Source organism: Xiphophorus maculatus, chromosome 10 (assembly GCF_002775205.1).
Source record: "Xiphophorus maculatus strain JP 163 A chromosome 10, X_maculatus-5.0-male, whole genome shotgun sequence".
In the NCBI taxonomy this organism is placed as follows: Eukaryota; Metazoa; Chordata; class Actinopteri; order Cyprinodontiformes; family Poeciliidae; genus Xiphophorus; species Xiphophorus maculatus.
The window spans coordinates 23,025,721-23,049,739 of record NC_036452.1 but is presented as its reverse complement, the minus strand read 5'-3'; the positions used below and the strand labels follow the sequence as shown (position 1 = coordinate 23,049,739).

The following is a 24,019-nucleotide window of genomic DNA, read 5'->3' as shown; positions in this document are numbered from 1 at the left end:
TCTGTGTAAACAAGATTACACACACCTTTCACCTACAAAGTGCAGCGAATAAATCTTGTGCTTACGATAAACAGTGTGTGAACCCTGGCAGACGAGCAATTACTCTACTTCAAAGTTCACTGCTGTGTTAAAAGGTTCTGGTGTAGGGAGTGTCCATTTGTTAGTGTGTGTGTGGGCGTGTGTGTGTGTGTTTGATGCCTAGACTTGTTCTGACCGCGTCACTCTCTTTTTTTGTTTTGTTTTTTGTATTTAAAAGGTCACGAAAGCTGAAATGACCTTTTCTGTGAGGTTGTTATGGTGAAGGAACGCTCAAGCGTCTCAGGTGTCACTCTGCTTCCTTTAAGCTGCACCAGAACTCTGCTTAGGCCTCAAGAATCATTTGTCAGATCATTTTCCATCATCTTTCTCTTTAGACTATGTGTCACCTAACAAACATCCCACAGACGGGGTCTGAAGTGTTGCTTGTCCCTTTGTGTCCCTCCAGGCTTCTCGTAGGAGCGCCCAAAGAAAAAGCCGTGCTGCCGAATGTCAACGAAACGGGCGCCGTGTACGCCTGTCCAATCAGCGAAGACCCCACAGACTGCACCAGGATGGATCTGGTCACATCAAGTAAGCACGATGCGCAGCTGCCTGACAGGATTACCTGCATAGTTTAGTTTTTTTTCCTGCAGAGCCACCTGGTGGTCAAAAGGATCCATTTGCTGTACATTTCCAGATTCATCGACTGGTTGTTCTGAACTTTTTCATTAGTTTTGATCATAAATTCTTGTTTAGTTCTCCTGTGATGGACATAGGCTTAAAAAAACATTGTTTCATCTGAGTGTTTATGAAGATGGATTTGTAAAGATGAGCTTTGCTCTAGAAAGTGCAACACGATTAAAAACGACCCAAAGCCTTCACTGTGCCATGAAAACTTTTAATGTTTCAGATGATCAAACAAACTTTCATAACGGACAACACAAGTGCACTTAAAGCTGCTCTGTAACTTTAACAAAAAATCTTTGTTTTTCTTTTTGCATATGTGTTGAAACTTTCACTACGTTGTGAAACAAATAATCTGTGCAAAAAAAACAAAAAACTGAGTTGCTCCGCCTCTTCCAAGTGCCAACTAGAAACAACCAATCAGAGCCAAGGGGAGGATCTTAGCACTGTCAATCAAGCTCGGGTGTGATACATCTTCTCCCAATCAGCAGAGCCTGTTGAGACTGCCTAAGAATAAGAAAAAACCCCACAAATCTCATTTATAATGAATCCTACTTTCTTACTTCCAGGCCTTTATTTTCTGTGTGGCAGATCAAATGAATCTTCAACATTCAGGTTTATTCATCTTGCTTTTTAAGCACCAGGATATGAAACTTCTGGAGCTACATATATTTTAATGTTCAGGTTAGGACGGCGGCTGCTCCAGTCAAAGCACATTTTTTGTGGGTTGATGTGTATCGGGGCGTGATCGAGGCTTAAAGGCTTATCACAGTTTGGATCAGTGTTCCTCTGACTGAAAATCTCCAGAAGCATTCTGGCTGTTTATTCAAATCTAGCAGCTGACTAGAGTGATTTGGTCTGATACGCTCTTTGGGAAACGTAGTTTTTAAAACGGTTCAAAGTTCTGAACACAGCTGCCTATGAACACGGAAGCAGGTGGAGTTTGGTTCTTGTGAGCTCTTACTGTTTCGATCCGGTTCTGCTCTGGGTCATCATCCTGCTGAAGGACCCAACAATGGCACACTTTCCGTTTAATAGAAAATTCATTGTATTTTTTATTTATTTTTACTTGTGACAGAAGAAGCTCACATCGCTTCCAGATTCCTTTAGAGGCAGTTAGCTAACAGAAGTGTTAAAGCAACATCAATCTAGGAGGCAGATATCAGAATAAAGATACAAGTTTATTAAAACAATTGCAATTGGAGAAAGGTCATTTAACACACAGTGGTCATCAACACACGAGTGTCTAAAGAGTCTCTCTGGCTCCGCCGCTTCAGGAGCCTCCTCTTATACAGACTCAAACACGTAGCCAATGGAGAGATCATTAACCACACAAAGAAAGGAAAAAAACAATAAAGCAATAAGTACAGACAGTTTCTTCTTGACACACAGGTCATCTGATGGAAACATCTGCAGTCTCGAAGCGTTGACACCTTAACCACAAACACTTCTGCATATAACACTTTTATTGACCTTTTGTTGTACGCGGTTTACTTGCAGAATCAACAGTTTATTCTTAGATAGTTAAGTGAGAAAAAACCCTATCTATTGTCCTTTTGTTCAAACCACAAGTCTTGCACCGGTGCAGCTCAGGGGCCCCAATTAACGGTGGCTGCTGAGTGAGCTAAATTGTGGTCAGGAAGTTTCCTGTTAAAACAAGTCTCCAGAAAACAGACAACTTGTCACCCTTAAACCGCACTAGGTGTCAGAAACTGTGACCTTTTAACACATCTAACATATAATAAAATGAAATGAGGAATAAATGAGTAATAAGATGAGTAAAACAATCAATAGTAAGGTAATCAATAAACACAAATAATAAAAGTAATCAATGGAAGTAAAAAGTAATTGATAATAAAAGTATTCAAAAGTATTCAAAACCTTTATGAAATAATAGTCATTAATAATTTACTTCAACAGAAGGTTTTAAACATTATTTTCTACCAAGAGAAACCTTGATCCCTGTCTAAGCTTGTCAACGAAAATTCCAGCTGTTTTCATGTTTTATTTAAGGCCAAGACTTTAACACTTTAATTTCAATGAAATAGTTACATAGATTGTAACGCTTTAAAAAAAATGTTAACGCCATTAAAACTTTTTCTTTTGACGCGTTTCTGGTACCTCCGTGAACAACTACTCCTGGGTACTTTAATGTCCATGTGAACAAAGGGAAATGCTTATTTTCAAGCAGTTTTTAGAACCAGGTGTTCGTGGTTCAGCCTTGGCTGTTCAACTTGGAACTGAATGAGGTTGCTGCTGGTTCAGGTTCTGATGAGCATGTGACCATGTGAGCAAGTTCTTGTCAGACTGTCGCATGGTGCTGACTTGGACTTTCTCTCCCACATCCTGAAGTACCTGGCCCACACATGGTACTTCATCATAGCTCACAGTTTGATGACAGTGGCATCTAGTGAAATAGATCTAAGCAATAAATGACAAAATACATGCTGTGATGTTGCATGTTCAGTTGTATTTTTATCATGATATTGTTCAAAAAACACTAAAATTGTACAAAAATCTATTCTGGAAATAATAATACAAAGTACTGTTTTTTGCATTTGAGTCTTGAATTCAAAAATAAAAGCACAGAGATTACCTTCAAGAACATAAATGTATCATTACAATGGTCGCACCAAATGATATTTTCATGTTCGGTAATTATTAACAGGTAAATAATTTACCTCCATTAAAAAAACAAGCTAACTTCCCACAAAAGGCAAATATGAAATTCATAATCAAAACAGAAAATTGTAGGAATATTTAAATATTAATAGGGGTTTTTTTCTGAGGTCATATCACGTGATACCCACATATGGCAACTACAGTACATGCCTACTACTAAAAGTGGCACTTTTTATAAAATTGAGAAAAATTAACAAACCTCTTTGATGTGTCCAGGGACTGTTGGATGATGCAACATCTTGTTTTTGACTGGATTTCAAAATATAAGTCCAAAAATGGGAATTTCATGATGGTCGCACAACGTGATATTTTGTTAAATGGACATTTTCGGACAAAGTTTGTTTAAATGTTATAATAATGGGGATAATAATTGATAATTGGAGTGATGGGGAATTTTTAATGAGTCACTATTTACTTGTAGCGAATTCCTGACTCATGAACACAAACACAAATCTTTCTTACCTGACATGTTTCTCTTGTCTTCTCCCTTTTGAGCAGTGGAGGTGTTGTAGTCACGCTGCAGGGAAGCAGAAAATCATGGATTTGTAAATAAAAATTCTTAGAAAGTTAAGTTACAACAATATATGAAAATGCTTTAATTACATGTATTGTATAGAAACAGCTTAGGGTGGGAAAAATGGTGAAACTTGATTTTGTGAACAAAAAAGGTGGCGGGAGGGTTCACCACTGACTGAACGCCCTCAAGAGAAAGATTTTTCTCGGGAGCTTTTCTTTGAAATCTCTCAAACAGGTTGCCTTCCGTGTCTCGTACTCAGAACTATTTTGCTGACGATTCAAAATGAGACTAACTCTGAACCCGTGTGACAAATTCACAGCCGACCCGTCGCAGATAGTGGAGGGCATGTGGCTGGGCGTGACGGTGGCCAGCCAGCGGAGCCTGAAGGAGGGACGCGTGCTGGTGAGACGACTCCCTGTTCACTCCACTAATCAGCGCCGACAACATCAGGCATTCCAGTGATACCAGTGAGATCACACTGTCACAGCTCAGGTCAACCTCTGGTGTCACAAAATGGACGTTACACCAAGTGTTTAATTCAGGGAGCAGCAGCTCTGCACAGCCGTTCCACTTGTACCACTGTGAAGAACAATTACATCTTTGCAGGCAATAAAAGTCAAAGCAGAGAAAAGAGGAAGGAAAATTATTCAGTAAATTAGAAATAAGTCCCGATGAGTCTCATGTATCCTATTAAACATATCTGCTGAAAATAACAACTGTTACATAACTGTATGTAACCTGCTGATTTTGATTTTAGTTGATATGATATTTTTATTTTTGTCTGAAATGTCGCTAAATATAGCAAAAACGTCGGTGATTTGGCAACAGTGGGGTGAATATTGTTAACTGTAAACGTGCAGACCTGACCTGGTGGGACGGTCTGTCAGTCAAACCTCTCACTGCAGAGCAGAAGAGGACAGAGGCTGATTTTTAAACCGTTGCTGACGAAGATGAGATTAGGGGATAAGATCAGCTTCACGTGTAAGTATCGGCTGATCACGATCCCCCAAAATTAAGGAAATTGGCGCCCAGAAATTAACTGGTCGATAAATCAGTTGGCCAATAAATGTATCTTATTATACATGTATATAATGTAAACAGCACTGCCAGAGATACAATACGTTTATAGTAGGTGTGTGAATGATCTAATGATTGGACTGCTGATTGCAGTCAGTTCACATTGTTAGCAGAACTAGAGGGCCCCGAAACCAAATTTCGCTTAGGGCCCCATGGAGGCTTGGACCGGCCTTGATTCGATCAGAAACGGCAGAGAACAGATTCGAGGCGAGGCAGGCGTTTCTCTTGCCTCATGGCAGGGGGCGCTCATGATCCCAGACATTGTGACTCCAAAACTGCAGAGTAAGAGCTAGCCATGGAGCTAGCCATGGAGCTAGCTAGCCATACAGTCAAGTGCAGCGATATATTTATAGTTTTCTCCTCTTATCACAGCAATCACTTTTTACTAATCGCAAAATAAACATTAAGCCTAAAACCATACTACTGCAACAGACTGAATGTTCTGTTCTTTGTGAGAAATATTCGAGTGGGTTTTTTTTGTGTCGTTGTCAGTTGCTATGGCAACGAGTCTGAACGTAGCTGCGCTGATACAGAGAGCGAGAAAGACGTGGTTTTGAGTTGTACTTTAACGGGTTTTCCCTTTGCTGTGGAGCCCAGCACGAAATTAATAATATCTACATGTCCGATTTTGATTGAGTTAACGGAATTAGTCTACGGCGGCAGCGCGGCTTATCACGACATGTTCAACAGTCTTTTTGCCCTCCGGCTTTGTCCGCATGCGCGAAATTTCCTTATGTAAACAATAACGTGCAGGGGGTCTATATTTGTATATCAGATTATGATTAAGTCAGAATATCAGATTATGATTAAGTCAGAATATCATATTATGATTAAGTCAGAATATCAGATTATGATTAAGTCAGTATATCAGATTATGATTAAGTCAGAATATCAGATTATGATTAAGTCAGTATATCAGATTATGATTAAGTCAGTGCCTCACCAGCTATAAACCTCACCGCACGTCACTGTGATATACAATATGTCACAAGAGTGAGTAGATTTTTATGACCTCGCTCAGCTTTAAAACCGTGGCTTCCTGTTTGCAGGCGTGTGGGCATCGTTATGTGAAGATCAGCTCAGACGACAGGCGGATGATCGGAAAATGCTACGTAAGGAGTAACGATCTGACGTTTGACAAGTTGGATGACTGGCAAGATGATGGTCATAACCCCTGTGACTATTCGAAAGACCACAGATATGAGGGAATGTGCAACCTGGGCATCTCCGGTTTCATAAGTCAGACTGATGTCGTCCTCGGCGCCACGGGAAGCTATCACTGGACAGGTGGGGTGCTGGGAGCTGCTAGCCCAGCTTCAGTCTTGAAACCAAACCATTTTCCTGCCTTGTAATTGTCTGTTTGCTTTGCCTTAAAGGGAATGTCCATTTAGCCCAGAGAGATCCAAACCCATTGAGCTATGGGATGGTTTTTCAGAAAACGATAGATGACGTGAAAAAAAATAACATCTATATAGGTGAGTTCTTATTCTCTGTTAAATAACAAACCCAATTGAAATCACAGGTGAAAATGTTTGTTGATGCTGTGCCATCATCCCCCAATCTCTTCCTGTTGTTTTCTTTCTTGTGGTTTGCGGCCGTAGTAACATCCGGTTGTTGATTATGTGACATGTGTGTCGGGGAAAAAAATGGTTTCCATTCCCATTTTGTGAAATGAACTCATTTGGTACGCCTAAAAAAAGCCCCCTCATCCTAGCGCCAAAACTTATCCAAAAATTTGCCATTTTTCCCTTAAGCAGGTTTACTCTAGAAATGTCAACTTGTGCAATTATCAATGGATCAATGGGAACTGTGTTCAATCAAAACAGATTTTGATTTACGATTGACGTGAGCAGCATTGTGCCAGTGATTGAAAACACCTGCTTTGTTTTTCCAGGTTATTCAGTTCTGGAGGAGCGAAAACTGCTGAGTCGTGACCATGACACTGTTGTGACGGGGTCCCCCAGGGATGAGTCCAAGGGCTCCGTGAGGTTGGGAGAACAGACGCTCAACAGAATCCAGATAATCCACACCATCCTGGGAGAACAAGTGGGCTCCTACTTCGGGAGCAGCCTGGCTGTCACTGACCTCAACAATGATGAGTATGTCTGTACTCAGTCTGTGGGGATTTTAACTGTTCACTTTTACTTTCATCCACGGTGATCAGCTCCAAAAAATGCCACTTTTGTAAAAACTTTTTTTTTTTTTTTTTTTTACATATTTGCTGAAACTGTCACCATGTTTTCCTGTAATGGTAAGCTGTTTCTCCACCATTAGAATACTGAGCAGTGACTACATGAGCATGATTTACAGCACTAGGCCCTGCCTCCTGACTCTGATTAGTTGTTTTTGGTGCAATTTTTCAGACTGCAATAGAGCTCAGGCAGGAGGTGGAGTTGGTCAATCTTTTCGCAGATTATCTGCCTCATATTGAGAAGATGATTAATTTGTTCTTAAAAAAAAAGAACTGGTAACATTGTCGATGTGAGAGGCGAATGACACCCAGACTCTTAACGTGAGGAGAGGACCAGAGTGTAGAACAATCAAATGAAAGGGAGAAACTGTCAGTTTTGGATAATACAGATTTGGTTCCTACAGGAACTATCTCAGTTTTGTCGCTATTCAGTTTGAGGAATTTAGAGGTGAATCAGGATGGCGTTTCAGATAACCAGGAGGTTGGGGAGGAAGGTGGGGGTGTGGAGTTTGGCTGACAGGACAGATACAGCTGGGTGTCATCCATATAGCAGTGAAACAAAATGTACAATTTCTGGGGAAAAAAAACTATTACTAAGAGGAAGGGGTAAATGATAAAGACTTGGGATCCCAAGACGGGGCCCTGGGGAACACCGGATGTGACAGATGGGAGCAGACAGGTTTGAGTGGAACAAACTGGAGCTTCAATGTAAACATGTGCAACACATTTCTGATTCTTATCTGTTCTTTTTCCTTCACAATCCTGCTCTACTTTGTCTTGGTCTGTCATATAAAGTCCCTGAAAAAATACATTGAACTTTGTAGTCTGAAAAAGGTTTTGAACATATGTTTCAATCTTTTTCTGATGTTTCTTGTTGTTTTGTTTCTTTCCCATCCCAGCTGGAACGACCTGATCGTTGGGGCTCCGTTTTACTTCGACCGCGGCGCGTTGAGGGGAGGAGCAGTGTACATTTTCATGAATGAGAACGGATCTTTCCAGAGTACCTGCTCCATGATGCTGACCGGTGAAGCCTTCTCCGGGTTCGGCACTGCAGTCGCTGCCATCGGCGATGTCAATCAGGACGGATTTCAAGGTGTGACCTTCAACCTGTCGTTTGGATCACATTTGTTTGGAAGATGAGATCACTTCTAAAGCTTAGCTTAAGGATTATTTGTGTTTTTTTAGTCTACTGCAGTAGAAAAACTCAGTGCAGGAATTCTATCCTGGTCAGAAATAGTGAAAACAAATTTTTCATAGACATCCCTGCTTTTTATTTCTCAGTTGTTTGTTGTTAGTATCGTTTCCTTGAGGCATCTCTCCCATCTTTCTGCAGACTTTGCAGTAGGAGCTCCTTTTCATGGAACAGGATGGCTCTACATCTGGATGGGAAGTAAAACTGGAGTCTCCAAGGAGCCCAGTCAGGTAACATCAGTCCTGGTTACTGTATGCAGTTCGCTTGGAGCTTTTTGGTTAAGGCATTGTGATTAAAGCCATGTGTCTCTGTTGCCCTCTACAGATAATTGAGGGGAAGTCAGTGATCAACGGCAAATTCCAAACCTTTGGTTACTCCATAAATGCAGGCATGGACACGGACAACAACGGCTACCCGGACATCTTGGTTGGCTCACTGGATGACCGCGTAGCTCTTCTAAGGTAGAACAACAAAGAAATAACTATGTGGTGCCGTTTGTGAAGTTACACTGTCAAAAATTCACAAACAAAAAATTGGGTAATTTAGCCTGGCTGAAGGGAAAAAAATGGGGGTTCGTTTTTCAGAGTCATATTTCCACCATGTTATTCGTTCATTTATAAATGTCAAAGTTTCAAACTTAGTATTTAGTTAGCAAGCCGAACATTTAGATTGATAGTTAAATATTTAGTTCGGAGATAAATAATTAGTTAATTAAATATTTAGGTTGGAGCTAAATATTTAGCTTCACACTAAACATTTAGCTTGCTATCTAAATATTGTGTTTGTAGCTAAATATTAAGTTGGTAAGCTTAATACCAACTTAAGCTTAAGTTGGTGTTAACTTAAGCTTAAGTTAAGTTAATACCATTTTATTTTTTTATTTTTTAAATAAAAAAAAATACTTTATTTTATTTAATAAAAAAAGTATTTAATAAAAAAAGTATTTAATTTATTAAATAATTAATAAATTAAGTATTTATGAATACTTAATTCATAATTTAAGTATTTAGTTAACCAGGCACACATTTAACTTGCTAATTAAATATTTAGCTTGCTAACTCTCTGCAACACTTGCTAAATAGTTAGCAAGGTCTGTTTAGCTTACACTTAGCAAGTTAACGTTGAATTGCTAGTTGCTAGCGTGTTAACTAATTATTTAGCTTGGATCTAAATATGTAGATTCCTAAGCGCATTCTACCAAATCCTAAGAAGAATACAAAGAAAGTCTCACTTTCACTATTCTGGCTTTTGGCAAATTGAGATGTTTTTGTGACTGACCTAAAACAGGAAAGGTCAGTGAGAAAAACGTGGCTGCATTTGTGCGTTTCCTTCCAGAGCTCGCCCTGTCATTCACCTGACCCTAGACTTCTCTGCTGAGCCCAAGATAGTGGATCCTATGAATTGTCCTGCAGCTAATCCATGGTAACGCCTCTCCTGAAACACCTAATTCTGAAACATCATCACAAATCATACTGCGTAGGATTTTAACATATTGTATGGCTTCTCTTATACTTTTACAGCATCTCAGTGACTGCGTGCCTGTCGTTCACGCTAAGCAACGGAAACAAAGACTTTAACAAAAATATCAGTAAGACGTTCTCACATACAATTTGCAACTTTACATAAAAAGCCTTAAAAAAAAGATGTCTTCGAAACAACTTGTTGATTTGTTTTTTTTTTGTCTTTTTTTTGTCGCAAAAGATATTCCTTGCAAAGTTGAAGCCGACACGCTGTACAGTAAAAAACCTCGAGTCCAATTCCAAAACGGTGTCAATAAATTCATTATAACTCTGACCCGGCCGTCTTCTAGCCCCGTCTGTCACGTCCTAAAACTAAGTGTTGAGGTAAGGATCCAACAATGATTGCATGTGTTTTACATACATACATACATTATTTGAATGTTTTTGGACTTGTAGTTGTCAGTCATTTTCAGGGCTTTGCATACAGGATACACAATGAAGACGAAATGTTCAATTCACATGTACTTACCCTTATCAGTGTTTATTATTCAATTTACAGGAATCCAAGCTTGTAACATTTAATCAATACACTCTGTTAGAAAACAGAAAAACTTTTTTGGATGAGAAATAGTAACAGAAATGAAATGATAATGTCACAAAAATGTCATCAATTTAGTCAGAAGATCAGATTTCTCTAAATCAAATTAGAAGAAAAACCTGACCTGACTGAGAAAAATGGATGTTATTTTTGGATTCAGCGGTACAAAATAGTCCTAATGCAGTTAAAAAAAAATAGACTACTTCCAAAAAATATTTTTTTGTAACTGTCATCTGTCTCGTAAACTGTCACGATATGGTGACAGTTTTAACAAATATGGAGGAAAATCTTTTTTTTTTTCTTTTTTAAATAAAAGTTACAGCTGTAAGAATGAAATAACACATGGATTAATTGACAGGACCGTGTGAAGGACAAGCTGGAACCGGTGGTCTTTTCCCTCAACGTAACGTTACCGGAGCAGGACGGCAAAGCCAGAAGCACCGAAGATCTCATCCCCACTAAAAGTCCAGAGCAGAAACTCACCCAGAAAACTGAGGTACAGAACAACATGACTCAGTTAATGGGACCTTTTATTCCCAACCTTATAGTTGGGGATAGAAGGTCCCAACATATAAGGGGACACGCCGCACATGTTAGCTGTGTCTAAAATGCTCTCCTGCCCTGCAGATAAACTTTCAGAAGGCGTGCGGCTTAGACAACAAATGCACCAGTAACCTGCAGCTGTCTGCAGAGTTTGCTCACGATAACGGAACCCTGGTCCCCAGGTAGACAAAACACTCTGAACCACTAGAACTCAGCGTCTCTTTAAGTCTGACGTTCTCGTTTTGCTCGTGTTCAGGAAGAAGCTCGTTCAGGTGCTCCAGTTCGACAAGAGCTTGAAAAGAATAAAGCTGCTGGTGGAGGTTACCAACTTTGACTCGCCTGGAAAGAAGGCGGAGGACGCCCACCTGGCCATGCTCAACGTCTCCATCCCCAGCGCAATACAGTACTCCGGCGTCAGATCTGACGTAAGTCCACCAGGGGGCAGTAGAGCTCTGGGAAGCTTGCATGAGGGATCCGTAATTGCGGTTTAAAAATGTTTTAGTTTCCTTTTAAATTACAGGGATGTAAAAAACAAAAATTAAACAAGAACAAATAGAGTCACCTAAAGTCTCAGAGTCATACTGTCTTTTTTGTTGTTTTTTGACCATGGTCTGTGCAGAACCCTGACGTAGAATGTCGCTTTGATGTGACAGTCATGTGTGAGCTGGGGAATCCACTAAAGGCCAAAGAAAAGGTACATTTTTTATCTTTTTTTCAGACTAACTTTCTAGTGAGCAAAGTTAGTCTAAAAGTATCTTATTTTTATTTTTTTCTCACATTTAGACATTTCATACAGTTAAACAAACAAAAGGAAATCATTAATTGAAGCAAAGTCCATATCATCCTGGACCTACAGGAAGAATTACTTGTCCTCTGTCCTTACTTTTTGCTCAGTTTCACTGGCCAGTAACAAAGAGATTACCTAAATAAAACCTTCCTGACATCGGCTAAAAGCTCTCAAATAGTAACACATCCTGGTCTGATCTAGAGACATCTGAGAAGAGATGAAAAACAACGTCTCTGCCATCTGTCAGTGTGAGAAGGGCGTCAGAGGCGTTTCTGAGGCTTTGGGGCTGCAGCAAGAAACATCATCCTTATATGAAGAAAACGTGGAATAATGTTGAACCTTGTGAAGAGCAGCCTGCAGTACCAGCATTACTCCGATCAATCAGGAGGTCACAAAAACCCAGAGCCACATCTAAAGCACATCTAATATATTTCCTGTCATTTCAGGTGTCGCTGCAGCTTTTATTCGAGACTTCGGGCATCGATCTGTACACGACAGCCATAGAGATTCGACTGATGCTATCAACGTAAGGTCTCAATGCATCTAAATGCTCTGGTGTTCATTGAAGGCTAACAGGGATCTGTAAGACGCTCGTGGTCTTCAGTAGCTGCTTCTGATTCTGGTTCCTTTGTGTTGTGATACCGTTGATCTGTTCAGTCTTAGTGAGCAGAGTGACCTGAGGCCGGCCACGGCAGCCCTGCAGATTGAAAGTGTCATTAAACCCTCCTTTTTCCCGTGAGTGTGGTCTCCTAACAGCTCGTTATGTGCATAAATAGTGCCTTGCAAAGCTATAAATATGCTGTTAACCGTTCAACATTTTATCACATCACAACCACAAACTTTAAGGTGTTTTGTTGGGATTTTGTAACTACAAACCAAGAAAAAGACTGTAGGTCATTGTTCAGTGGTGAAAAATGACCAACGGCTTTCAAAGGTCTTTTGTAAATAATAATCTGCCGTGAATTTTATTCAGCTCCCGTTTACCTCTAAATATAATCCAGTGGAACGCATCAAAGGTTCACCCGATTAGTAAAAATTAGGTTAGCTCCACTAACCTTTTAGTTAGCTTCTCAGTCAGCAGAGCTAAGTAAAAGGCTAGCTCTGCTAGCTCTAAAGCACTAATAATAAACATTACTGGAGCTAAAGCACTATACCAACGTGTTAGTTAGCGGAAGATCATTTTAAAGTGCTAAATTCAACCAGGTTGATACCCACCGCATGTCAAATTTGACATTGTACACCCACTTGTGCATTTTCACTTCAGAACATTGTTCTTTGTAACAGAACTTTTCTCTGTTTGTTGTTTGTTGGTTTTTTTTTCCAGTTTTATAGTTACCTGATCGCAGATTTTGCCTAGCTCACCATAGAAGGGCTTTGGTTAGGAAGAACGCAGGATATCAGTTTAACTGTTTCCTAAGGAACTATTGTCGATAACCAAAACTCCAACTGAGATGTTCCAACTTTAGTCATATGAAAGTTTACAAAACAGCCAAGTATATTAGAGGCTTAGAATTTATTCCGAAAAATGAATGGGGGGGAAGCTAACTGCGCTAAATGTTTTCAGAGTTAGTAAAAACGCTAAAGTTCTAAACAAAAAACCAGCTAGGCTATTAGCGGATTAGCAGAGGGGTGCCCACCACTGCAGTTCACCCAAAGTGTTCATAAAATTCCAATAAAATATACTTTAGTTTCTGGTTGTAGTGTCAAAACATTAAAGGTACTGTACAGTACAGGGCTGAACACCCTGGACATTGTGTAAAATTCTTCTTTGACTTTTTCAGGAAGAACTTTGTGGAGAAAACTAAATTTGGAGGGACAGTGAAGGGAGAGTATGCCATGCGCAACACCAGTGACGTCGGCAGTCTGGTGGAGTTCACCTTGAATGTGAGCCACCTCCTCAACTGTATATTTAATCTATAATATGTATGCTTTCACCCACAGTTTCCTCATCCACACCCTGTCTTTGAAGTAAAAAAAAAAATTATATTGTGTGGGAAAGAGAATTTTAATTGAGCCTTGTCTTGTGGTGTAAGCATGTCCAGGGGTGGATGCTTCGGTGTTTAACTCTTCTTTTTTTAGCCGAACTGCATCTGCTTTATGTCTTGGATATTGTTCTTGTAATCCTGGAAACTTTTGCCACCAGGTGGATATGCTTGACGAGCCTCTGGGAGATATGGGGACCCTCGCCGTAGAGTTTGATTGGCCTCTTGAAGCGCCCAATGGCAAGTGGCTGCTGTACCTGACAAAGATTGTTGTTAAAGGAGAATCGGAAATGGATTGCATCCCAGCCGGAGTGATCAATCCGCTTAACCTAACTGTAAGGTTCTGTTATGGCTTTGGTTTAAATGCTTTGTGATTTCATAAATCTGTTGAGTTTTGATTGATCTTCTGGTGACAGCTAAGCTAAGAGAAATAGCCAAAAATATATTTTTAGTACAGAAAAAATAATAATAATTTTTGGCTACTCGAAGCAAATTTTCTCAGGTTGTTATGCAAAGTGATCCCATCGATCCTCTTCCTCACTAACTTACTAAATCCACAAAAGTATCTTCCCATAAAAGACAAGTGGTTATTGCACACAGGAATATTGTTGGTTGGATGTGTTTGTGGATACTTTATGACCTTTATTTACAGTGTTCAGGCAGGAAAGGTACAGAAAGGGAAGGGAGTTAGAGATGCAGAACCTGGAAAGACTTTGGTAAAAAACTATTAACCTCCTCATAGGGGCACCTGCCATATCATAGACAGTTGCATAGTTAATAGTTTAAGCTAACTGCTGATAGTTTTCAGAACATTTTAAAAATGTTTTAGTGAAAAAACCTCAAACATAAGTACCATGCTGACTTAAATGGGGGCAGGGGGACGAGAAGGCTTGGCAGATTGGTGCAACCAGTAGGAAAACGCGAATCATTAACATGTGCAACAAATAGACCTAAAAAGCTATGAAATAAAAATAATGAAAAACTATCAGGAACGGCACCCACCTGGCACAAAAAGCACTATTGTTCATATTCGTCCCCTGTAAGATTTGATGGGGTTCCCTGGTCCTAACGTCCTCCACCATGCTAACACCACCATGCTAATTTCCAAACTGTTACAACCACACTGATATTAGCATGGTTTTCCCTTTAGCATGCTAACTTTTGGTCGTTACACTCAAACATAATGTGATGCGGCTAATGAAATGAAGAAAATGAAAAGTTTACTTTTGTCTTCAAAAATATATATATTTTATTTTCATCTTTTATACATAGCTAAAAAGTACATAAGATGTAGTTGTGTTGAACCAGCTGAAGAACTCAGGGTAAATTTAGCCCACATGGCTCTGATGCACCTTGCCCACTCATACACAACAATGTTTTTAGAAGAAGTCTAAATGTTAGTGGTGTTAAAATGGTCTCAGAGCCAAACCTCTGTTCAGAAATACTCTTAGGGGGAAAAAAAAAACACAAACTGTGTTACCACATACTGACCTCAGAAATCCCCAAATAGAAGCTCACAGTGTCTGCAGCCTACATATAGACAGTGGAAATGACGCTGCTATTCTGAGATGAATTGTCATGAATGGTCATGTTTTTATCAGCACCAGTAATTACCAGCAGCCCTCTGATGTAATGTCTCTGCCTTCCTCCTTTCTTTCATCCACCCTTCTCCCCGAAACGGCTTCCAGTTGTCGGTGGGCCGACCCAGGCAGGCCAGGTCCAAACGGCAGACTGACGAAAACGACACGGAAGAAAAGATTCCTCTCCAAGCCATTGAGCCGCAGGCGGCAATCACCCTGCACTCCCCTCGGAAAAGCTACGTTTTGGTAAGCTGTGCAGCATCAGCTGCAGGTCTCTTCATTTACCCTCATCTATTCAACAGATGCACTTCTTAAAAACAGAGAATATATTAAAAAAACTTAAATAAACGCAACTAATTTATCAGAGACAGTGTAGCGTTTTATTGCCATGTGGGTGGCTTGGCCTTTCAGAATGAGTGTCTTTAAATTATATAGGCAATAAAAATTCATCTCATCCAGACTTTAACAGAACAGATGGCGATACTCAAAGTACGCAAGTGAACATTCAGTTGTTCATTCGTCTAATAAAGAGTCTTAACTGACTCACAGGGAGACAGAAGCCAAGTATGAAAGACATTAGCTGCGCCTACGAATGTGTGCAAATGGCTGTTACAATCGCAGTGTTTCCATTAAATAAGAAACAGGAACAAAATCACATGACAATAAGTTTGTTCATGTGATAAGTCATTAAAAACCATATCAGTGATGGATGTAAGCAGTTACATGAGATATATTCATAATTCAGCGCTAGCGCTCATCATGTATCAGCCAATCAGAATTGTATTAAAGTATCAATAGAAGCACTTTTTCTGCACATGTGTCACATGATCAACAGCCGGACGTTACCGCTGGCGCAAACCACGAAGAAGAGGATGGCAGAAAGTAGTAGGAGGATGTTTTTTTTTAATGCCACGTGAACAAACTTATTCATGTGTGGTTTTTAATTGCGTTTCTTGTTTATTGGAAACACAGCAATTGTGAAATTGTGTTTTATTGACATTAACGGAATATAGACAAAGTTTTGCACACGTCTGTAATGAAAACAGAGCCGGAGAGTCACTATACTTCGGCTATCATAAAATTTCTGGGAACCAACGTTTCTGGCTTGGACCTTCAAAAAACCTTTTAAACCTTGAAAGTCGAGGAGCTTTCCGTTCTTATCTGAACCCTCCCTAAGTTCCAGTAGGGCGAAAACACAATGAGCCTCAACTATGGCTACGGCTGGAAAACACGTTTCTTCGGTTTTACAAACAAAGAAGCAGACGTTATTTTGTAAAATTCCACTTACAGGGAGGCGTCTCAACTGCTGGAGCTGATCCAATGGGTTTTTATCAATTTCAAAGTCGGTGCAGATATCGACCCGGATGTTTGTGAACACTTAACACTTCCCTCTCACGTGCAAAATACCTTACTCAGCAGAATCTGATGCAGATAATAATGTGTTGACAATGGTGCCCTCAACCTTGCTTGAATCTGACATGCTGAAAGTCCCAGGGCCCGTGATCTCAACAGACCAACTTGTTTGACACGTGTCAAACTCAAGGTCCGGGAGCCAAGTCCGGTGCCCCACACCCATTTATGTGGCTCTCTAGACTCTAGAGGGCCACAAAATTTGGCAATTGTCCCTAAATATTATTTTATCAATCAAATCAAGTCAGTTTTTTTTTCTGTGATACACAATGTGATTCATACACATATTTCTCATTAGCATTTCTCATCCAGGAGGGAAAAAAAAGTTTTCTAACAGACTGCATTAATTAAATGTTACAAACTTAGATTTCTGTAAATTGAGAAATAAACACTGATAAGGGCACATATGAATTAAACATGATGTCTTCATTGTGTAAAATTCTCTTTTCTGTCCTGGTGGAATCTCTCCTCCTGCTCATCACTCATTGATCAGATTCTCAGGAAACCGATCCAGAAGTGAGAACAAGTCCTGCATTTTGATGCTCATGTTGCTCCGTAGTCCAGAAAGTTGACCTGGTTTAGCGAAACCAATGTGATTTTTGGATTTAGCTCATAAACATGACCCTAAAACAGTTGAAAAGCCCCAGACAATGTTTTGGCTCTTGACCAGTGTAATCATCAAATCTACACTAAATATGTTGAGAAATCTTCCAGTTCAAACCACAAATCAAACCTCTAAATACTTGAGGTTTTTAGCCTTGATTCAAAGGAACTCAGGGTTTCAACAGTTTTCTATGTTTTTCTGGACGTTTGTTCCAGGTTTGTGGCAAATAAAAACTAAATGAAACTTATGCTAAATTCTGTATTTAAAAATATGTTGATACCTTTGTGCTGCTGTGAAAAAGCCTTTTCCTCCCTCTGTCCTGAAGGACTGCTCTGTGGGGACGGCGAGATGCGTGAAGTTCACCTGTCCTCTGCTCAACATGTCCAGGACGGCCGAGATTCGGGTCCGCTCTCGCCTGTGGAACAGCACCATGTTGGAGGTCCGCTCACCCGGCCAGATTCGCCCAAACCTTTCCACATGCTACATCTTTGTTGTTTAGAGATTGTTGGGTTTTTTTGTTGCAATTGCAGGACTATCCCAACGCTCTGAACGTTCGAGTCAAAGTTCGTGCCACGCTGAAGCTCATCACGGATAAACCAACCATCAAGATGGACGCTCACGATCTGCCTGTACGTGTTGATGATGACAACAATGACACTGTTGATTAGAGAAGTTTCAGCACAGATTAACTTTGGTTGTTTGTATCATTTCTTGTAGCTTGCTGTGGATATAGAGCCAGAGGAAAGTGTGGAGATCCCCTACGAGCTCCCGCTGTGGATCATCATCTCTGCAGCTGTAGCAGGACTTCTGCTTCTAGGAATCATCATCCTTATCCTGTGGAAGGTGAGACTATTCTGGGTTTTAAATGACAATGTAAAAACTTCCATGTTATGTTTTTATACGTGATACTATTATTGTTGCCTATTTATTTCAAAAGGGACAAAGCACATCACATGATATACCAGATTTATTTTCCCCTCTTACCTGCACCAGTAAAGCTTTTATATATCTATACCTATTTATAGGCACACTTCTAGTTTTTCTGTACTTTTGTTTTTCTTCTGTGTGCTCCGGTAGCCAGGCAACGACATTTCATTGACACGTTCATTGTTGTGTCTTTGTGCAGTGACAACAAAGTAAGTCTGAAGTCTAATTAGTCATAAGAATCATACCATCAGTGATTATTTAGCAGCCATACTTTTAAGTCAGTAGAAAACGATGTTTTAGACTCAGACGTTCTTACGTTCTCTGGTATTTCACTGAGAAGCGAACAGTTCCCTGGAAATGAGTCCTGACCAGATGGACTACCAAACGTGACAGATTCATTTGACTGATCATTGCTCTAACCTTCCTCCTGTAACCGCTGCCCCCATTCTGCCCCCCAAACAGTGTGGGTTCTTCCAGAGGGCTAGCAGGAGGGAGATGTATGAGGCCAAAGCCCAGAAGGCAGAGATGAAGATCCAGCCCTCAGAGACAGAAAAGATGATTGAGGACCACTAAGGCCTCCAGGTGTTTTTCCCACAGCACTCACCAATGGGGCCTTTTGGTAAAGACACCCCTCAGAACTGATCTTTCTTTGTTACAGTGCTGGGCAGAAAGAATAAAACCTCCTCGTTTTTTTATTTCAACATTTTGGTAAACAACAACCACAAACTTCAATGTTTTGGAATTTTGGAATTAATAAACCAACGGAAAGTTGAGTACAATTGTGAGGTGAAAGGAAAAATATGATAAATTTTCAATTCTTGCAGCAGATTCTCAAATTGCCTGGACTTTGACTATGCCATTCTAACATGCGTAGGCTTTGATGCGAGTCACTCCCATCCAGCTAGGACTGTATGTTCAGACTTGCTGGAAGGTGAGTCTTCATTTTGGCCTTTTGGACCCTCTAACAGCTCCATCCAGCTTCTCTTCAACTCCAGCCAGCTTGAGTAGCCTGGTCACTGACTGGTTGAACCCTTAAGAGCAGAGAGAAGATGATGTTAGCTTCTGCTGAGATGCTAAGACGGTTTTCGCTTTATGTATTAATGCATGTTAAGGCATTAACATGCTTTAACTTTTAAAATGGACAGTTAAGTGTCATTAGTCTGAGGTCCTCACAGATTTCACCTATTTGCTGGTGATTCTCGTTGCTAACCTCTGCAAATACTGGGACTGTATTTAATAATTAAAACATAATAATATTAAAAACTTCGGGCGTGCTGTGGTGGCGTTTACCACAAAAAATTTAAGTGGTTAGCGTAATCCACGTTTGGAGGCCTTGAGTCCTTGACACGGCCATCGCGGGTTCGATTCCCGGACTCGGCGACAGTTGCCGCATGTCTTCCCCCTTCACTTTCCCCCTTTCCTGTCAGCCTACTTTCATATAAGGGACACTAGAGCCCACAAAAAGACCCCTGGAGGGGAGAAAAAAAAACCTTGCAGGTTTTCTGGGGGAAACACTGCATGCCGGATCAACTCCTATCTTCACTGGTTCTCTTTAAGGGGTATTAGAGTAAAGCTGGCAGAGTACTGATCAGCAGCACACTTTTTGGATTTGTAATTCATAAAAATAGAAGATAATAATTATTGAACACCATGAATAATTTCCCTTTCACTTCTCAATTATGTGCCTCTGTGTGTTGGTCATAACAAATCTGAACAAGACACGTTGTTGTTTGTGGTTTTAAGGGGACAAAATGTAAAAACATCCTTGAGTTTGAATACTTTTGCAAGGCACTGTAGTTCTAATAATCTCAGGTGAGGCTCCTTTCCCCACTGAGCTGTCTCTCCCCTCAGCTTCTAATTATTGTAACTACTAAATCTTCCAATTTTCTTTCACGCAGATTAAATAGACTTCCCTCTTGACTCTCTTTGTCCTGTTCTTCACTTTTCTCTCTTTCTTCTCCAGCAGGCTGTCACTGCTAAAAACCTGTTTCTCCGCAGCCCTGTGATCCGTAATCTCCTCTGTCGTTAATCCCGTCTCTCCTGCCGTTTCTGCTCATCTTTACAGCCTTTTCTAAGCGTATTTTGTATTTCTGCTGCTTTTCCTCCGTCTTGCTAGCTTGGGTTCTTCAAGCGAGCCATCTACTACCGGGTAATGCCAAAGCACCGTGGCGTAAGAATTCGCAGAGCTGAACGCTATCAGTTCGATCTGGGATTTCAGCCAGAGGAGCCACAGAAAAAGTACTGGATGACCAGCTGGACAGAGACGCAGCATTGCTACTACTGATGCCTTTGAACCCCTTACTGCCACAGAGAACACTGGGCCTGACTGGGCCTGACCGGGCCTGACTGGGCCTGACTGGGCCTGACCGGGCCTGACTCGGCTGCAAGGACTTCAGTGCATGGACCTACTGTGGACAGTGCATTTCCTGTTTTGTTTTTTTGTTGTTGTTTTCAATTAGTATTCCATTTCCTGAACTTTTTCTGTGCAATATGCTGAACATTTGGAGAGATTGTAATTTGTTAAGTATTTTTTTGTTGAATGCAGTGTTGTACACTGAAATCCATGTTGCATCCAGAGGTAAACTTTTGTTGTGTTTTTAGGTGTTAACTCTGCATGTAACTTTTCATCTTTTTTTTAAATGTTTTTCTTTTTCTTTTCTTTTTTTTGCTCAGTCTCTCAACATCTCTCCCCTAAAGGAGATGGGGGGGAAATGTTTTCTTTTGCGTTACCTTGCAGAGGTATTGCATTCACACACAATACGTTTTTAGTGTATTTAGAAGTCGGATCATGAGGCATCCTGAATACTGAAAGTAATTATCTAAAGTCTTATATCTTCTCTTTTCTTCAGATTAATGCATCAGGTTTCCATCCTTACTCTAAAACATAAACATGACAGAAACTTTCTGTCACGATGGAAAGAAAAATATACATCCAGACTATTTGGACTAATTGTGAGTTATTTTCACGGCACCTGATAGTCGTTTTCACCTGCAGCCCTGATTTTAGATCAATTTTCAACCAGTTTTTTACACCAAAGAGTTTAGAACACATAAACTTGTTTTCACTCAGGATCTTTAAAGGTGTACTTATATAGAAATTTAAATTGGGTGTATTTGCAAATTTATTGTGTGGGAACACACAATCTGACAGAATGCAATACTTTTACAAGGTAACACATAAGAAAAAAACTTCCCTTATTGTCCCTTAGGAGGCTCCGTACTTTTGCGCATTGTTGTTGTTTGCTTTTATATAACAGGTCTTGAAGGTCTAGATTTTATATTTTGACAACATCCACTCCGTTATGAGTTGTTGACTGTCTTTGCTTGAATGTCAATGTTGGAAAAGCATCACAAGGTCTGATAATCCTCAGATGCAGGATTATTTTTGTTATATTTCTGGTTTTATATTGCTTATATCACTCACATTTTAATTGTCTCTCATAATTTCCACACCAGGGTTCACCAAATCGGCAGAGTACACTTGATTGTTAATTTATTGCACCATGCTGAGCTAACACAATAAACAGATGCTATGTTGATATCTTAAGTATCTCAAACAGGGAGTCTGAACACTGGAAACTATTTGATTGCAAGGGTGTAGATGACATTGTACATAATAGCGAGTTAAATTGACTGAATAAAAGCATGTTTTTGGCCTTTGCTCTCGTTTTTCCATATGAAACTGTTGACCAACACTGGAACCATGAATTTCAACCGCAGCACTGGACAAGCAGACAATGGTCTTTATGTGTGATAAAATGTCCCTTGGAAAAGTTAGACTACAATAAATCATTTCTGAATTAATTTTTCACGTTTAATGTCTAACTCCCAGAGACAGGAATAAATTTGGGAGCAGCATATTGAGGTTCAAAACAAGAAATCTTTCTCATTTTAATGATATATAAATCTTAGGTTGATTTTGATATAAATCTCATATCTTCTAGTCTAAAAATGAAAGATCTTCACAGTAAATACCTCTTGGGCTGTTGAAGTAGAAGAAACGAGAGAAGAAGGATTCAGAGGGGAACCTTTATGCTTTTTAAGAAGTCGTAAACTGTCAGAGGAGCGTTGTCACTTTGACCGGCGGAGGCTCTGCGCTTAAAGAAGGAAGTGAGGCAACAAATGTCTTTGAGGTGGATTTATTTGGGAGCTCCAAATCTTCATTACACCAGCACCCTTTTTTGGTGAAACAAAGAAGCTGACATTTATACCTGAGGCAAGTTCCAACACTTACACCAGGTAAAGGGGTGATCCAAAAAGAAAAGACAAACAAACACTACTTACACAAACCTAACAATAAATGATCCAACAAATATTTACATGCATGCAAATTATTAAAATTAAACTGATCTAAAGTCAATCAAAAGTAAATATAACTAAATATAAATCCTCAGAGTATTCCCCCTCTTAATGGGAGTTGGTATGCTCCAGGAGCATTCGTCTCCCTCTCTGATCCACCTTGCTGAGACACACCCAGAAAGGCAAATACTCAATTAACTCAAATTGAACTAATCTAAATCAAAACGAACTGACATTTCCCCCCCCCCCCCCCCCCCCCCCCACATTCTCCGAACAGGAAAGATGGCCAGTCTCCCCACCCACAAAGAATGTTCACCAAATGTCACAATATAACTAAACAAAGAACTAATACAAACACATTTGAACTGAAAACAACATAATATCAATAATCAACATGGGATGGAACCCGTGGTCTCCATCACAAGCGTATTTTATATACAAAAATTATAAACTTTCTCACCATAATAGGTTTTATGTTTCTTTATTATGTGAAAGTTACTGCTCCTGACTAGTTCTGGCAGTTAAATGCCTCCATATAAATGTGACCATATATTATACAATTCATTTGATAAATACATCGTTAAAGGGAAAAAAAATAAAGAAGATAATTCACTCTGGTTTTCTAACTGTGCAAACCCTTAAATGAATACTTTGCTAAAGCGCCACATCTGTTTATTTAAAAGCCATCTTATCCAAGATCACTTTTCACTCAGTGATCTTGGATATAAGGTTTATATTATAAGCCTATAGCTTATCCAAGCTATCTGTACTAACAGTGTACTTTTGACATTTCTAGAAGCTTGTTGCTATGCTAAGCCCTTTGGCTATGCTAAGCCAAGCTTTGCAGTCCTGTTACTGCTTTTGGCCACACCCTCACAAGAAGGGGAACCAATCACAGTCGCCGCTAACAGCTGGATTTTCGCCTTTTATTCAAACAAAATTCGGAGGTTGGGTGAAGTAAAGCGGAGAAACCAGGACAGTCATGACTGTATCTTAGCCTGGTAAGCTTTTCTGTCAGTGTTGCTGTTGGTGGAGATAAAGAATGTCTCCTCTGTTTTTTGTGTGTTTTTTTTTTTTGTTTTTTTTTTTTTAAATAGCAGTCATATTTAATTGCATTTTTATATTGACATTTTCACAGGTGGTGTAGACTTTTTGTAGCAAAGTTTTTTTAGCAAGTTCCAAGGTTCTGTAAAAGCACTCAGAAACCAATACAGCATCGTTTTGACATCAGAAAATATAATTTGTACTTTTGAATACTTTAATATTTTCAAAAGTCATTATTTCAGACAGTACTTAACTTGAAGAAACTTTTGCCTGAGCAACTTTTACTTGTAGTTGAATAAGACTATCTTAATAAGAAGCTGAGTTGAGTATTTTGTCCGCCGCTGGCCACAACAGACTGGAGCACCACTTGCTACAACAAATCTCCAATCAATCCGTCTACTTCCTGTTCTGTACTACTATTATT

General features: G+C 39.8%; 1 protein-coding gene across 4 annotated transcripts in view; it reads left to right on the top strand.

Moving 5' to 3' along the window:
• Positions 1-21,914, top strand: part of LOC102221501 (integrin alpha-3-like) — a 40,198-nt gene extending 18,284 nt beyond the window's left edge. Inside the window, exons 2-26 of one of the 4 annotated variants that reach the window (XM_023341290.1) lie at positions 485-609; positions 4,221-4,303; positions 6,028-6,265; positions 6,355-6,453; positions 6,873-7,077; positions 8,069-8,262; positions 8,503-8,591; positions 8,686-8,822; positions 9,697-9,783; positions 9,882-9,949; positions 10,063-10,205; positions 10,778-10,915; positions 11,047-11,144; positions 11,219-11,387; positions 11,582-11,656; positions 12,196-12,275; positions 12,407-12,484; positions 13,531-13,633; positions 13,893-14,066; positions 15,420-15,557; positions 17,651-17,764; positions 17,856-17,954; positions 18,043-18,168; positions 18,715-18,871; positions 20,369-20,456. In XM_023341290.1, the coding sequence (XP_023197058.1) occupies positions 485-609; positions 4,221-4,303; positions 6,028-6,265; positions 6,355-6,453; positions 6,873-7,077; positions 8,069-8,262; positions 8,503-8,591; positions 8,686-8,822; positions 9,697-9,783; positions 9,882-9,949; positions 10,063-10,205; positions 10,778-10,915; positions 11,047-11,144; positions 11,219-11,387; positions 11,582-11,656; positions 12,196-12,275; positions 12,407-12,484; positions 13,531-13,633; positions 13,893-14,066; positions 15,420-15,557; positions 17,651-17,764; positions 17,856-17,954; positions 18,043-18,168; positions 18,715-18,825 (2,971 nt within the window). In that variant the 3' untranslated portion in view covers positions 18,826-18,871; positions 20,369-20,456. Of the gene's footprint in view, positions 1-484; positions 610-4,220; positions 4,304-6,027; positions 6,266-6,354; positions 6,454-6,872; positions 7,078-8,068; positions 8,263-8,502; positions 8,592-8,685; positions 8,823-9,696; positions 9,784-9,881; positions 9,950-10,062; positions 10,206-10,777; positions 10,916-11,046; positions 11,145-11,218; positions 11,388-11,581; positions 11,657-12,195; positions 12,276-12,406; positions 12,485-13,530; positions 13,634-13,892; positions 14,067-15,419; positions 15,558-17,650; positions 17,765-17,855; positions 17,955-18,042; positions 18,169-18,714; positions 19,649-20,368 lie in introns of those variants that run through there. The other 3 variants (XM_023341291.1, XM_023341289.1, XM_014473522.2) reach the window with 3 other exon arrangements.
• Positions 21,915-24,019: the final 2,105 nt, after the last annotated feature.